This window comes from Epinephelus lanceolatus, chromosome 21 (genome assembly GCF_041903045.1).
Source record: "Epinephelus lanceolatus isolate andai-2023 chromosome 21, ASM4190304v1, whole genome shotgun sequence".
NCBI lineage: Eukaryota > Metazoa > Chordata > Actinopteri > Perciformes > Serranidae > Epinephelus > Epinephelus lanceolatus.
Window position 1 is genome coordinate 28177026 of NC_135754.1, and position 15691 is coordinate 28192716.

The window sequence follows — 15691 nt, forward strand, 5'->3', positions numbered from 1 at the left end:
TTGGAGTCTTCATTCTTTAATAAAGTACACAGACAAGCAGTAAATACACATAAGAAGCATACAAACAGCAGTTTAACTCTGTTGAGTGTAGGTCAACAAATCTGGGGCACTGTTCATAATGCCGGTAGACCAGAACAGTGTTACAGGAGGCTATATTTATTGCAAAAAGAAAGCTTAAATTGATGGACAAAAACACCATTGAACATATTGTTAAGTGAATGCCACAATATCAGGTTGGAATTGTTAAGATGGAAGGGCCATGACAAAGTTTTTAATCCTGCCAAGATGGACGAGCGATATAAATACTGGTCCTTTAAATTTGTAACAATTTACTGTCTCATTTCTGATAAAGGGGGATTAGAAAGCTTTCAAAAATGTAAAGATATACATGATTTAGAAAATCAACTTCTACAGGTACCTTCAGGTTAGAGCCCACTTTAATATTTATATAAAAACAACAGAAGAATGCCACACAGACTTAATTAACATCTTGTTTGACGCATACAAATTTAAACTCAACAGAAAACTGATCGCTAGAATCTATTCATGTTTACAGTCACATAATGGGAGTTCCACACTTTCTGTTAAAGCTAAATGGACGAAGGAAACGAAAATAACTATCTCAGAAGATGATTGGCTTAATATTTGTAAAACTGAACACTTAAAGTTCAGGTCATTGGAGGGAATTTATATGGAAAAATATGAATAAATTCATCACTCCAAAAATAAAAAACAATCAGAAAGATCAGCCAAGAAGTGGACATTGCTGGAGTGAGTGTGGAAACACCCAGGCAGACCATTTCCACATTTTCTGGGACTGCCCAACGATCCGTCCTCACTGGGGGGGGGGGGGGGGGGGGGGGGGGGGGGGGTAAATGGTAAGAATGATAAATTCAGTAATGGGTTTTGAGATTTTACATGATTTTTGCACTATACATCATGGGAGTATCTCTGCCACAACCAACTCTAGGGATAAGTATCTGATTGAAATAATGTTGGCAGCCAGTAAAAAAAAAAAAAAAGCTAGAACAAGATATGTAAAGTAGTTGTATAGGTTTTTACGTCTGTGTGTGTATGTGTGTATGTTTATGTATATACACTGATCATCCAAAACATTAAAACCCCTGGTGGGTGAAGAGTAACACTAATATCTTATTACAATGCAGTGTTCTGGGAAACCTTCATGTGGACGCCACTTGATGTGCTCCACTCACCCAAACACCGTTACAGATCAAGTGTGTGTCAACTCTTACTTGCTCAGCGTCTCGATTTGGCCTGTGTCGTTTTGTGGGAGGGCTGTCTGGAATGATGACTGAATCCTTCAAGTCTGATGAATCAGAGGATGATGTTAGGCAAGGCTCAGGAGAGGGCAGGCAGACAAATTTTGACCATGATTGGAGAAGCAGGAGGAAGAAAAAAAACATTATTCACAGTTCCCTCAAACTTGTCCCTTATCAAATGAACAACATAAGCCCCATGTGACACAGAGGAACTCACTTATATGTTACAAAAAATATATTACAACTTTAACTGAAACAAGCCTTTGTCATATTTGGTGGTTAGGGATTCTTTACTATACCTTCATCGTCATCAGACTCAGTCCCCGAACTGTCAACAACTTCACCTTCTGTTACAGCTATGACACCAAACTTTGCAAATGCTAGGAAACAGACACAAAAGCTTGTGTAAACATACCTTTTAATGACTTTTTGTGGTATGTCAATTATTTAAGCAATGCATCCAGACTTAAAGGGTGTTGTTAGGGAGGGGAGCATAGAAGACAAATGTAAATGTATATAAGAAAAATATTCAATTCCAAAACATTGGGGAAATTTCCCATAATTTTCCAGGTATTCCACTATGTGTTACCAATTGTAAATGACTAAAATGATAGTATTAGAACTTAAGGCTCTTTGTGCAAACCTCAATGTCTGTTTCTTATCTGCAGCCAAAAACTTTGTCAGACTTGGCTGTATTATTCTAACAAATTTTTGAACATCCAAGTTTTGCTTCAAGCAGCATTCTTCCTGCAGAGAGTATCAGCACAATTTCTCATAGTTTAAAAAAAAAAAAAATCTCATTTATTCATTATTACGATAACCAAAAATATGTGCACCCAGTTTTCCACCAGAGAATTTGTGAGGGTCGAGATATGAACAGCTATCCTGCTCCACCTTCAAAGTTAGTGCACTTTTCCACTGTACAAAAACCCACTAACATCTGGCTTTTTAATGCAATGGGTAAGCGTCTAATAGGCATTCACACTCGTCAAATGAGTGCAGTAGTTGAGGGGTATTTATCCCCTCTGGCTCTGATCGACATTGATGGGAACACAACACCAGGGTAAATTTGCTAATTTTAGCCCCTTCACTGGCGAGCTGCAATGACAAGTCACCACAAAATACCATATGCCTCCACCTAAGCTGCTCTCAAACATTGTTTCAAATTAGTTGACACCGAGTTTGAGAGAGACTTAGAAGTTAGAGATGTATAAAAAGGAGTCACCACCATAATATTTTCACTGTCTTCTGGGCTCCTCTCTATTGTTTACTGACCTAACCTGTTCATGACATTGAACCAGACGGCAACGTCCAGGGCGTACGACTGACGCTAATGCGGAAATGCTGAAAACTGCAATTCATTGACTGGCCACTGGGGGCTGATTGCAAAACAGAGCAAATTCCCATAGACTCCCATGTCAAAATGCCCAACTTTACAGCTAAAATAAACATGTTTACAGAGTGGTGCAAAAAGCAGTTTTGGTCTCTATGGCTTATTTCATCATTCATGACAAGTTTACGGGGGGTTGAATTTTTTTTTTTAACAATCCTGTTTAAATGTTATTAAGACTTCAAGTTCTGCATAACTAAAGGCGTGGTCACTTTGAGTGACAGGCCGTGAGCTCGGCCTCACCGCAGACCACTCAACCTGACCTCCCTACCTTGCTTTGAGCAATTGGCATTCTCCAGGATGGGCAGGCCAGATAAGGTAATGCGCTGAGGCAGACGCAGAGATGCCGAAAACCCATGGACTGGCCTCTGGGGGCTGGCTGCAAAACAGAGCAAATTCCTATAGACTCCCATGTCAAAATGCCCAACTTTACAGCTAAAATAAACATGTTTACAGAGTGGTGCAAAAAGCAGTTTTGGTCCCTATGCCTTATTTCATCATTCGATCCCATTTAAATGTTATTAAGGCTTAAAATTCTGCATAATCAAGGGCGTGGTCACTTTGACTGACAGGCTGTTAGCTTGGCCTCACCGTAGACCACTCGACTTGTTCTCCTACCTTGTTTTGAGCACACCAAGAAAAAAAACAAAAACACACACAGTAAGGGATACTGTCTGCTGCAGTGTGCACAGCCCTGATCTACTGGCAGTGGGAAAGGAGTCTACAATATAGTTTTAGCGGGTTTACCCACGTTGGAAAAAAACTCAGGTAAACCAGAGCCAAAGTTAACCCCACTCACCTGCGTGCAAGGCATGGGAACCTGGCTCGAGCTGTAACATCAGTTCACCAACAAACAGCCTACACGATAAACACACTGCACTGCTACATAGATAGCTGAGCAAAACTTGGGAAGAGTGGCTTGTCACTAAAATGAGAACAGCGTAAGGGTTGCCCAGCCTTAAGTGAATCGAAACGTGCCTAACTGTGGAGCTAATCCACTACAGCAGCAAGCAATGTGGGGACTTGGCTAGGGTTTCGAGGAGTTGTAGCATTTCAGCGTCAAACAGTCTGCACTGTGCACACACTGCACTACTGACTTCACACATATAAGGACATACATGCTCTTGCTCGGCTGCACACAGCTCACTAATGAACACTACCTAACATCATACCCCGAGTTATACCTTACAGGACTTTAATGACTTTAGTTGTTCTTTTATCTCAGACAGAAGTGTCACTTTGTGGTGGTTGTGATACGTCAATAAAGACATGTCACAACCACCACAAAGTGACACTTCTGAGGAAGGCGGAAGTTTCCGCCGAAACATGTCAAGGCATGTAACATCCTAACATGTCTGAGATAAAAGAACAACTTAAGTCATTGTGATGGAAATTTTGTGCTTCATGAAGAGAGATGTGAACTGAAGTAACACGCAGGAATGTTCAATGTAATTGTGACCTGTGACCCTTTGTGTTGTTTCATGACACATGTAAGGCATTGAATAATCACTCAAGGTATTGAATATATACTCAAGGTTATCACTTCCTTCTTTGTGAATGATTCCTTTAAGTGCAGAAGGGCACACCCACAGAGACAGAAAAATACATAGCTGTTCTCCTTAGACATTGAGTCTTCACTTTGTAACTGACCTGCATGTTGCTCTGTGAATGCTCCTCTTTGAATTTTGAGCTGAATCCGATCTCCTTCCTCCAGTTCTAAATTATTGCAGAATTATTTTAAGTCATTATCAGAAAGTAAAGACATAACGCCATTGAACTTACAGGAGTTTGCTGCTTGACAAGCTAAAACAATTTTAAACACACTTAAAATAAAAAAAAAAAAATGGTGAAAGCCTGGTGAACTGGTTACAACATCATTGTTCAGCTGCAAAAGTAATTTGTTAACCCTAGAGGACTGCCCGTGCATGCAAAACTGATATTAATTGGTTAATTAGTAGGGATGTAAATCACCAGTTTTATCACGATATGATATTATATCGATTCTTTGGACACAATATGATATTTTCCAATAATACAAAGTCTGCTATGATACGAATACAATTTGATGCGATTCTGGAGTCTGCGATTGATATTAGGCGATATTAAATGCCCATTTAACACAGTCTGTTACAGAAGACGCTGCCATCCCTTTCTTTTTTTACTTTTGGCCATAAAATACAAAAACAACACATAAATAATAAGTACAGTAAAGTTCACCTTAAACCTGCCTCCACCAACACAAATTAAAACAGCAAATGGGATAAGTTAACCTTCAGGGCTTTCTGACAGAGAGACCTTTCATGAACAATTATTTTTTATTTTGACCCAAAACCATCATCTTTTTCATAAAACTTCAGGAACATCTGGCTCAAAGCTCTGAAGGCAAACTTCTCCAAACAGCCATAAAACACAGATTAACAACAAGATCATTCAATAAAAGTATCACATTCTCAGTAATAACTGTCAAGCTTCAGAGGCAAAACAATTGATTCTTGCTAATCACCCATTATTAGTGTAAGCATGTTTACACTGCATAAATTAGCCTAGCGACTAGGGGACATTTTTCCTCTTCTCATAGCTTAACAGATTACATGCAGTAGTGTTGCATGGTATACCGGTACCAACGGTAGACCGTGGTACTAAAACACAACGGTACATATGATACCATAATGTTGGGGTACCGTAGTACTACGGTACCTCACGGCACCACTACTGTGGGATAAGTTCAAAGTCCAATCGCAAGAGGGTGAGTGTCCATGCGCCTGGCACTCAATATGCTGCTATAGTGACATTATTAGCTGAGCTATTGAGTATCTTTAAGCAGTGAAGTTATTATTAATTTATTTTTACCTGTAGGCTAGATTTGTTTATGCTACAGTGATTTGTTTTCCACAGAGCTCTACGTGCGAGCATTTTACTCGCATTTGCGACTAAAAATAGTTTTGTGCGAGCAAAATAAATCATTCAGCATGCCGTGCAAGTAGGCTACAGATTTCAACCAGCAGCAGAAACAAAAGGCGAATCCTGCCGGTTATGGGTTGAACGGGGGTCACAGACACGGACAGGAATATGTATTCCGGTCAAATACAGCGGCCATAGTGCTCTGCGGCGCAAGATAACAGCTTACTGGTGATGGGGAATTCTGGGCTCCAGGTCCAATAAGTCTTCGTCGGTGTTGTGACTGCCCAGAAATACTTGAACAGCCGAGCCGTGGCGACACACAGGTATGTGCCTTCTCTCTTTGTGGCAGGTAACGGTCCACAAACCTCACCACACTTTGGGACTGTTCTTTACTTGTCAGGGGAGGAGGGTGGCTGGTTGATTTGTATTTCATTTTTTTATGTTATTTCGATCCCCCCTATGTTAATCATTTATTGATGCTGTTTTTGAAGTATGAATAAGTCAATAAGTAATTTATTCCATTGAAATATCAGTGATGTATTATAGAAAAGTGATTTATCTTTTTATAAATGACAAAAGGCACATCTGCCTCATTTTCGCTGTGGTATCCTGATACTACTCAGAACCATGATACTTTCACTGGTATCGTACCGTGGGTCCCAAATTTGGTACCGTGACAACACTAACATGCAGAATTATTTTTTTTCTTACTCACCGTTGGTTTAAGTCACTGCATCTCCTGACAAAACAGCTCAGTTGAATTTCAGTCTTCATGCACAGTTTTTCAGCCAAACATTGTTAAAACAGAGCAGCTAATGTTGCTAAAGCAAGAAGTTAGCGGAGTGAGACGCTCGTCCAGGCAGGTAACGTTAAAGGATAACTTTGGTATTTTTCAACCTGGGCCCTATTTCCCCATGTGTATGTGTGCGTATGATTCTTAGGTATAACTTGTTCTAAAATTGGTTCAGTATTGAGGGAGGCGGACGCAACCGGCAGCCGCGAAACGAGCTAAAACAGTAGATATGGGGGCAAATGCGTCCCGTATAGGAAATGCTAGTATGCTATTTACAGAGATAACACTGGCGATCTGAACTGGTCAGTGGTGGAAAAAAAGCACTTTTACTGCGCAAACTTATACGGGACGCATTTGCCCCTGTTACCTTTTTAGCTCGTTTCACGGCTCCCGGTTGCATCCGCCTCCCTCAATATTGAACCAATTTTAGAACGAGTTGTACCTATGAATCAGACGCACACATACACATGGGGAAATAGAGCCCAGGTTGAAAAATACCAAAGTTATCCTTTAACGTTACGTTGTGTTTTATCTTGTAACGTCATTGTTTACATATGGCATGTGCTCTGTCTGTTGTCTTGTATTTTCTCCAAAATCCAAAATATTTCCATGCTGCCGATTTATTCCTGAGGAAATAACGTTATCCTCATCGTCTTTCTCCTGGCTGCTTGCCGTCTGCCTGCCGCTGTTTTACAGTGACACAGACTTTCAAAATAAAAGTCTATGCTAAAGATGACGATATGGATCGATGTTTTCACTATGCATGATGTGATTGGATCGTTGATCATTAAATCGATATATTGATCCAGATTGATGCATCATTACACCCCTATTAATTAGTCAAGCTAACATTAGCTAGTCTATTTAAGATTAACAGACTCCCCACTAATGCAGTTTTCGCTGTTTTACTGTATCAATGGTTGTTACGAAGAAAACAAAAGTCACCCCACCAAGGTCAAGCCCTGGCCCCCTCGCAAGGTGCAAGTTCAGAGACAAAGAATGATAAGGGAGAGACACTAACGGAGTAATGAAAACGTAAATAGAAAAGTTTATTCGTAATGGAAATAAGTGACCCAAGTAACTTATAGACCAAAATTTAGGATGTGTTTTCATAGACCTGTCTCACAGACAGGAACATTGGCTACTTTTATGAGTCTGTGGTGTAACATAAGGATAACGTTAGCATTAATCAGATGAGACACGAGAGACATGAATATATGCTGATCAGCCAAAACATTTAAACCACTGACAGGTGAAGTAAATAACATTAATCATCTTGTAACAGTGCAATGTTCTGCTGGGAAACCTTTGGTCCTGGCATTCATGTGGATGGTACTTGAGGTGTTGCAGACCAAGTACACCCCTGACCAATGGCACTCCACAATGGCAGTGGCCTCCTCCACAGCAGGACAATGCACCATACATCACAAGTCACGTTTCCCAGGCCAAGAATGGCCTGGGAAACGTGACAAAGAGCTCAGGACATCGACCTGACCTCAAATTTCCCAGATACTAACTTGCTTGAGTATTCATGGTACGTGCTGCTACAGCAAGAGACACCCACAAACCATGGTGGGACCTCCTTGGTTCATACTTGGCTCTGACTTGTCGAGGCATGGACACAGGTTGTCCTATGGTGTCTGGCACCAGTGCCTTGGCAGAGGATCCTTTGAGTCCTGTGGGTTATGAGGTGGGGTACCAGCACATCTCACAGATGCTCAATTGGATTGGGATCTGGTGAATTTGGAGGCCAGGTCAACACCTTGAGCTCTTTGTCCCATTCTTCGGGTTATTCCTGAACAGTTTGTGGGGTGTGGCACGGGGCATTGTCCAGCTGGGGGGCCATCGCCATCGGAGAGTGTCATTGCCATGAGGAGGGGTACTTGGTCTGCAACAGTGCTTGGGTGGGTGGAGCACATCAAGTGACATCTACATGAATGCCAAAATTTAAGACGTGTGTAACAAGTTTGCATAGACCTGTCTCACAGACATGAACATTAACTAACGTAAGTACTTTTATGAGTCTGTGGTGTAACATAAGGATAATGTTAGCATTAATCAGATGAGACACGATAGAAATGAACATACACCGATCAGCCAAAAAATTAAAACCACTGACAGGTGAAGTAAATAACATTAATCATCTTGTTACAATGCAGTGTTCTGCTGGGAAACCTTTAGTCCTGGCATTCATGTGGATGTCACTTGATGCGCTCCACCCACCCAAACATTGGGTATGGTATTATAAAAATACCTTGTGGTATTATAAAAAAAAATGTCGAAAAAATTAGAGGAAAATAACACAGTATTAGCTATCCTGTATCTTAAGTTCAGTGCGTGGTTTCTTTGATCTAAACTAAATCAATTTGATCTAAACTGAAACTTTTTTTTTCCCCATTAGCAAGGTCACCAGGTTCTTGCATTAATGTTAACAGCCAGTGAGTGGCATTTGCGGTACATTCATCATTATCAGAAGAAGAACAAGAAGATGGAACTGGACCTGAGAGGCAGGGCTGTCAAAATCCAGTTCAGTTAGAAATAAGGAGTGGAAGTGGGCGGGGCTTTACAGAGTAATTTTAACAACACCTGTTTTATCTATGCAGATTAACGCCAACTCTGGGAGTCATCTTATTCAAGCTGTTGTTGTAATAACTCTGAAAAAGTCAATGAACTCTAACACGCTATTTTACACTGGGGAATTTACTGTGTAATTCGGAGCTTATGTGCCCCCAACTTACTGCACTTCGTGGCGGTCAACATCCTCCTCCAAACTCTGAGCTTAAGGTTTTTCACATGTTTGGGCACATCTATCCGTGGTTGTCGGAGTAGCTGTGGATCTGGCAGTGCCCTCTGGGCTCTGGAGCAAATTCAAGAGATATGTTCTTTCTTTTTTTTTGGTAAAGTTTGTTGAGTCACTATGATCATTCCTTGTATCCATAGTGGCAATGGCAAGATCCTTTCCTGGTGCAATTACAATGTAAAGGTGTGTTTACCGGGAGCCAAATTATTTACAGAGGTCTCCTCCTCTCCAAATCAAACAAATGAAGAATTAAAACTGGTAAAAACACTGAATAAAGCAGTTTCATGTTTAAAAAAATTGGTGTTTTTACGACACTGCTCATCATGGAGGAGCTTCTAACTGTAGTGGACCCCTTCCTTTTGTAGATATAAATGCCTCATTCTAAGGAAATGACAACACTACAATTCTTATTTTTAGGTGATTAGAAACTAAAGAAAATATCAGTTTTCTATTATATTCCATTTCTGCCAATATATCCCCCTAAATTCTGCACATTGGCCCTTAAGTTTATGTGCAAATTAAACAAACCACATAGAGCCAAGCTAGATGCTTCCCCAAGTCTTCATGCTAAGCTAAGCTAAGCTAACCAGCTGGCTGTGGCTTCACATATAACATACCGACATGAGACAGGCAAAGATCGTTTTATGTAACTCTCAGCAGCAAAGTAAATAAGCATGCTCTTCCCCAAATGTCTGACTGTTCCTTTAAAACATGCATTTTTGCACACAATGAGGACTGTGGCTTCTGAGTCATATTATTGGACAGGAGGACTGATTATAGTGACCAAATACTCTTTCAATATAGACATGTAAAAATTGTTTTAGGACACACAATAATAATACTCACTTTTCCATTTGAGTCTTAAAGTTCTGCAAATAAAACAAGAAATGCATCAGTCTTTAGATTACTTTGTATGAATTCAACCTTTCCCGAGTTTTAATAACTACCTGTATGAACGAGTCAGCCCCCAAGTCTTCCATTTCTTTCACAGTGTCAGAGAGTGAGAATGTGTCTCTGCTGATCTCTGTGATCTTCTGCATCATACGAATCTTCTGAGTCTCTTCTTTTTCTAATGCTGCTATTCTGGATTCTTCTTCCGTCTTGAGAAAATGACGAAGCTTCTCAAAGTCTTTCCTAATCTTCTGCTCTGTGGTGCGTCTCTGACTCTGTGGGTCACAGTAAGAACTGCTCAGTCTCTACACTTCTTAATGTGATAAAGATTTTCCAGATAAATTTAAAAGATGCTGCTGACAAACCTGAATGTGCTTGATGGATGAATCACAAAATTGTTTGACCTTTTCAAAAGCTTCCTGCTTCTGTCTGATGGTCCTGGAAGGAGTCTGAAATAAAAACATTAACTTGAATTTATAAAAAAGAAAAACTCAATACAACAACTCCAAAAGTTCCTCCAGCTATCAAAACTAGTCTGGATGAGATATTGTTTTCTTTGTCAAACCCAAGAATAACTAATGCTGAATATAAATGTCTGTGCACAACACTTAAAGGAACACTTCACCCCCAAATATTATAATATTCGTATCAGTTTCTCAGCCTGTGTTACATTGAATTTGTGAGGGAAACTTCATTTTCCTTGCATGCCTCCACAGTGAACGAAGAATCCAAAACAGAGAAAATTCTTGATGAATTGGAGTAAAAGGGAGCCGTGTTTAACCAGCCTGTTCTCATTCCAAAGTCGTCAAATGCCACCACCAAGTCAGTGATTACAATGTCAGTCACTGACACTGAAGCCACCTTTCACAGTGTTATATGACTGCTTCAGTTTGTAACGTGGCTGGACAAAATCTTTTTGCGGCTGACTGGCACCTGCCGGTTGGCCAGACGGCACCTGCCATAGCGTTGCAACAACGTCGTGGCACGCACACGTCCCCGAACGTCCATTTTTTTAAGGGCGGGATGGGCTGCGCTCTGAGATAAAGGCTGAATTCAAATGTCCACACTTCACCGCACTTGCAGACTCGCGGAATTTGCAGGCGCGTTCCTGGGAAGTCTGGAAGTACTGAGGGCTGTCCAATGCTACAATTAATCCAGTCCACAAGGGGCCCTTAAACAGACTTTCTGCAGACTTCCAGAGAGTCCACTTGGGTGCAGACTTCAGCAGACTTCACTGATATAATAACCCACAATTCATAGCAATACCGACGTGACTCAGTGACTCAGTGACTCAGTCTGCAAGTCCAGAGGGTGGACATTTGGGCTGTCCACCCTCTGGACCTGCAGACTGAGCCCTAGCGGACTTCAGTTGTACGTAGTATGACATATTTACTGTCATCACGTAAAGCTTGCAAGGGCTAAACAAAAATGTAGTAATATGTCTCTGCATAACAGGTTCCAGGCATTACTTACATTAGATTTTGCTGCACAGCCTGATAGGTCGCAATAATATAATGTATTTTCAGTCCCTCTACAGCCTGTACTGAAACATATTTCTGTATCATGATGTGGTTGAATGTGTTGAATTTCAGGCCCACACAGTTGAAAAACCCACAACGTCACATCTGTATTGCAATGAAATGTGGATTATTAAGTCTGAAGTCTGCACCCCAAGTGGACTCTCTGGAAGTCTGCAAGAGGTCCACTTGAGGCCCCTTGTGGACTGGCTGAATTGTGGATTTGGAGCCCTCAGCAATCTCAGACTTCCCATGAACTCGCCCGCAAAGTCCACAAGTCCGCAAGTGCGGTGAAGTCCGGACATTTAGATTCAGCCAAAGTTCAACTTCTGGAACGCAGCGCGCGCCGCATGTCATGTGAGGAGGAACAACCAATCACAGCCAACAGATATCTTTCCCTTCATCTGTAAATATTCAGTCTGATAAATACGGAAACATTGATCATGTTAGTGCAGGGCTACCCAGAGCTTTGCATCTGTCCCACAGATGATAGGTCTACACACTTATAAACAGCGTCTGGAAGAAGATCAGCTCTGCACTCAGGGTTTTTGGTAAATAGGCTATACTATGCTTGTTAGGGTTGCTTAGCAACCTCAGACGTAACCTGCTGCCACACTCTTGAAAGCTGGCACAAAAAAGGCACAAGAGTAGCTCACAGCACCTGACCTTGCGTTTTCCAGGCGGTTAAAGATGCAGCATGTGTACGGCCCCTAAATTAGTCCTCTTTTTCATCTTGTTACATTGTTGGTTGCTGCTTTACAATTACAAAAGTCACATAGCCTACATGAACATGTGAGTGACCTCACCTGATAAGACGCTGAGTCATTGCTGTGTCCTCTTGAGGGATCAGACTGACCTCTCTTTCTGTAGTTTTCACTCAAACTCTTCAGAGCGAAATTAATCTGAGGTTCAAGGTCTATAACTTGCTGACAAAGGGGGCATTTCCGATAGAGTTCCCCCTTCCAGTCTTTGTGCACGCAGGTCTTACAGAAGCTGTGACCACACTGAAGCATCACAGGCTCTGTGAAAATATCATGACAAACTGGACAAGACAGATCCTGAGTCCAATCTGCATCTCTCTGCATTTCGTTCACAGTGGAGGTGGACGGCTCATTTGACTGCTGTTCCGTGTTTGCCTCCATTATGGCTGTAAATCAAATAAACACATTATTAAAGGGATAGTGCACCCAAAAATGAAAATTCAGCCATTATCTACTCACCCATATGCCGACGGAGGCCCTGGTGAAGTTTCAGAGTCCTCACATCCCTTGCGGAGATCGGCAGATGGAGTGGCTAGCACACCTAATGGCAGATGGCGCCCCAGACTAACGTCCAAGAACACAAAATTGAATCCACAAAGTATCTTCATACTGGTCATCCGTAGTGATCCAAGTGTGCTGCAGCCGACATAAAAAGTTGTTTCAAAAAACGTCATATGAACTCTGTTTTTAGCCTCACTGTAGCCTGTAGCTCTGACTGCCTCTCTGTGCTCCGCGCTCACATGTGCGCGCTCAGGGTGATCGGTGATGCACGGTCTCTGAAGAGCAGCAATCTCGTCAGTACTGATGTCCAGATTCTCAAGTGCAGGCATCGCCAATTCCCAGTCTGAGCAGCAAAGACTTTCCTCATTGGCATTGCTTTGCATTTGAAACAACTACACCACCAGGTTTCCAGTGCTCCACTCCGGTATTCTACGGCTGGCTGAGGGTTAGGCTCATGAGCTGCGGCAGCTGCTTCGTCCAGTAGCCTGAGTTCCGTCCGTATACTCGGGCTCAAACAAATACGGCTCAACAAAGAAATACTGTTCCTCCTCAATTTCAAAGTCTTCAGACATGTTGGGCTGTACTTTGCTAAAAGACTGTAGTGCAAATTATCTTTTAGCTCTGTGGTTACCGTTGTCTCCCCCTGCAGTGCATGTGTCACGTGATGTAAACACGGGTAAGCAAAGCTCATGCTTTCGCTGGTCTCGCGCAGGCGCGCACGCGTCAGTGCAGAGCACAGAGAAGCAGTCAGAGCTACAGGCTACAGTGAGGCTAAAAACAGAGTTCATATGACGTTTTTCGAAACAGCTTTTTATGTCAGGGCTTCAGCACACTTGGATCACTACGGATGACCAATATGAAGATACTTTGTGGATTCAATTTTGTGTTCTTGGACGTTAGTCTGGGGCGCTGTCTGCCATTAAGTGTGCTAGCCGCTCCACCCGCTGATCTCCGCAAGGGATGTGAGGACTCTATGGCCCAATCCCAAACCGGCCCCTATCCCCTCGCCCTATTCACTCCCCCTCCATTTGCGCGGTCACGCTGAGCTTCGCCATATTAAGGGCCGTCCCAAACCAATTATCGATGAGTGCGAGTGGACTGCTCAGCCCTTAGATTGCAAGTGTGCATCAGTGCAGGCTTCTGATGAGCCCAGCAGGAAGCGCAACATCACAGTGGAGGAAAGAACGTACAAATGTAAGAGTTCCGTCTTTCTACTTTGTAAAATATTTTAGGTCAAACACACATATTTGTTTTCCTCACCCTTACTTTACAGTCTCAAACAAACTCACAGAATGTTTGGTGTCAAAAGATGAAAACCTCCACGTCCATATGCTTAAATAAACTATTTAAAACTGTCTAAAAAATTCATGATTTTTTAAAAAAATATGTAATTCTGTGTTCACAGGGACAGAAGAAAAAACAAAGCAGTTAATCGATCTACGGATTAAAAATGAGAGTCTCTTCACTAAAAAGAGGAATGGGATGGAGGTAAGATTGCCCAGATGAATCTGTAAATGTGTAAACTGTGTCTAGAAAATCTGAACAAGTTAATTACTTTGATTACACTGCACTGTATCTCTTATCTGACTTATCTAAGTTTATTTTTAATGTACCTTATTTTAATTAATATTTAAATGTTTTTCTTTTTTTTATAGCCTCTTGCTCTATTTTGCTTTCACAAAGCGTCTGTCGGTATCCATGGTTACATCTGCTTCCTTCTTCCGGTAGAGTGGCGAGGGCGTCCCATCTGCCATCTGTTTGGCTTCTCTTTCATACACTTCCCCTTAATCTAGAGTGCCCTCCACAGCTGCGATAAAAAAAAAAATTAAATATATATATATATGTATGTATATATATATATATATATATATATATATGTATGTGTGTGTGTGTGTGTGTGTGTATATATATATGTGTGTGTGTATATATATATATATATATATATATATATATATATATATATATATATATATATATATATATATATATATATATATATATATAGATAGATAGGGATGGGAATTGATAGGATTTTATTGATACCAATGCCATTATCGATTCTGCTTATCGATCCGATTCTTTATCGATTCCCTTATCGATTCCTTGTGTTAATTTTCTGTGTAGAAAAAGTAGACCTTACAGGTTTTTGGTGTCAACAACATAAATTTTATTGAGTTTCTATTCTAAACAAGAGATAAGTGCTAAGTAAGTAAACAAAATATGAAATTGGTCCACTGCTATCATCTAAAATGGAACAAATGTAAGAATATTTGTACAGCATTTGTTTTCATCTACGTCAAATAACGTTACAGAATCTGTTAGTGTTGTCACGGTACCAATATTGGGACCCACTGTGCGATACCAATGAAAATATCATGGTTCCGAGTAGTATCACGATACCACAGCCAAAATGAGGCAGATGTGCCTTTTGTCATTTATGAAAAGATAAATCACTTTTCTATAATACATCAATGATATTTCAATGGAATAAATTATTTATTGACTTATTCATACTTCAAAAACAGCATCAATAAGTGGTTAACATACGGGGGATCAAAATAAAATATATAAATGAAATAAGAATCAACCAGCCACCCTCCTCCCCTGACAGTCCCTTCATAAGTAATGAACAGTCCCTAAAGTGCGGTGAGGTTTGTGGAAATGTGAATAGCTCGTTTCTCCTCTGACACATCACATACCTGTGTGCCGCCACGGCTTGGCTGTTCAGGTACATCTGGGCAGTCATGACACCAAGAAGAGGAAATTATTGGACCTGGAGCCGGGCTTCTCGGTCACCGGTAAGCTGTTATCTTGTGCTGTGGAGCACTATGGCTGTGTATTTGACAGGAATACGAAT

The 15691-nt window shown here is 41.1% G+C and overlaps 1 protein-coding gene across 14 annotated transcripts in view; it reads right to left on the minus strand.

The window, feature by feature from the left end:
• The window catches only part of LOC117246659 (E3 ubiquitin-protein ligase TRIM35-like), a 50170-nt gene continuing 34479 nt past the window's right edge, over positions 1-15691 (minus strand). For 6 of the 14 annotated variants that reach the window (XM_078163302.1, XM_078163301.1, XM_078163300.1 and 3 more), the window contains 9 exons: positions 10421-10504; positions 10112-10330; positions 10011-10033; positions 9103-9221; positions 4321-4386; positions 2942-3049; positions 1580-1660; positions 1254-1327; positions 1-838 (listed from right to left, as the gene is read on the minus strand). In XM_078163302.1, the coding sequence (XP_078019428.1) occupies positions 836-838; positions 1254-1327; positions 1580-1660; positions 2942-3049; positions 4321-4386; positions 9103-9221; positions 10011-10033; positions 10112-10330; positions 10421-10504 (777 nt within the window). In that variant the 3' untranslated portion in view covers positions 1-835. Of the gene's footprint in view, positions 839-1253; positions 1328-1579; positions 1661-2941; positions 3050-4320; positions 4387-9102; positions 9222-10010; positions 10034-10111; positions 10331-10420; positions 10505-12378; positions 12720-12792; positions 12915-15691 lie in introns of those variants that run through there. The other 8 variants (XM_078163295.1, XM_078163293.1, XM_078163294.1 and 5 more) reach the window with 6 other exon arrangements.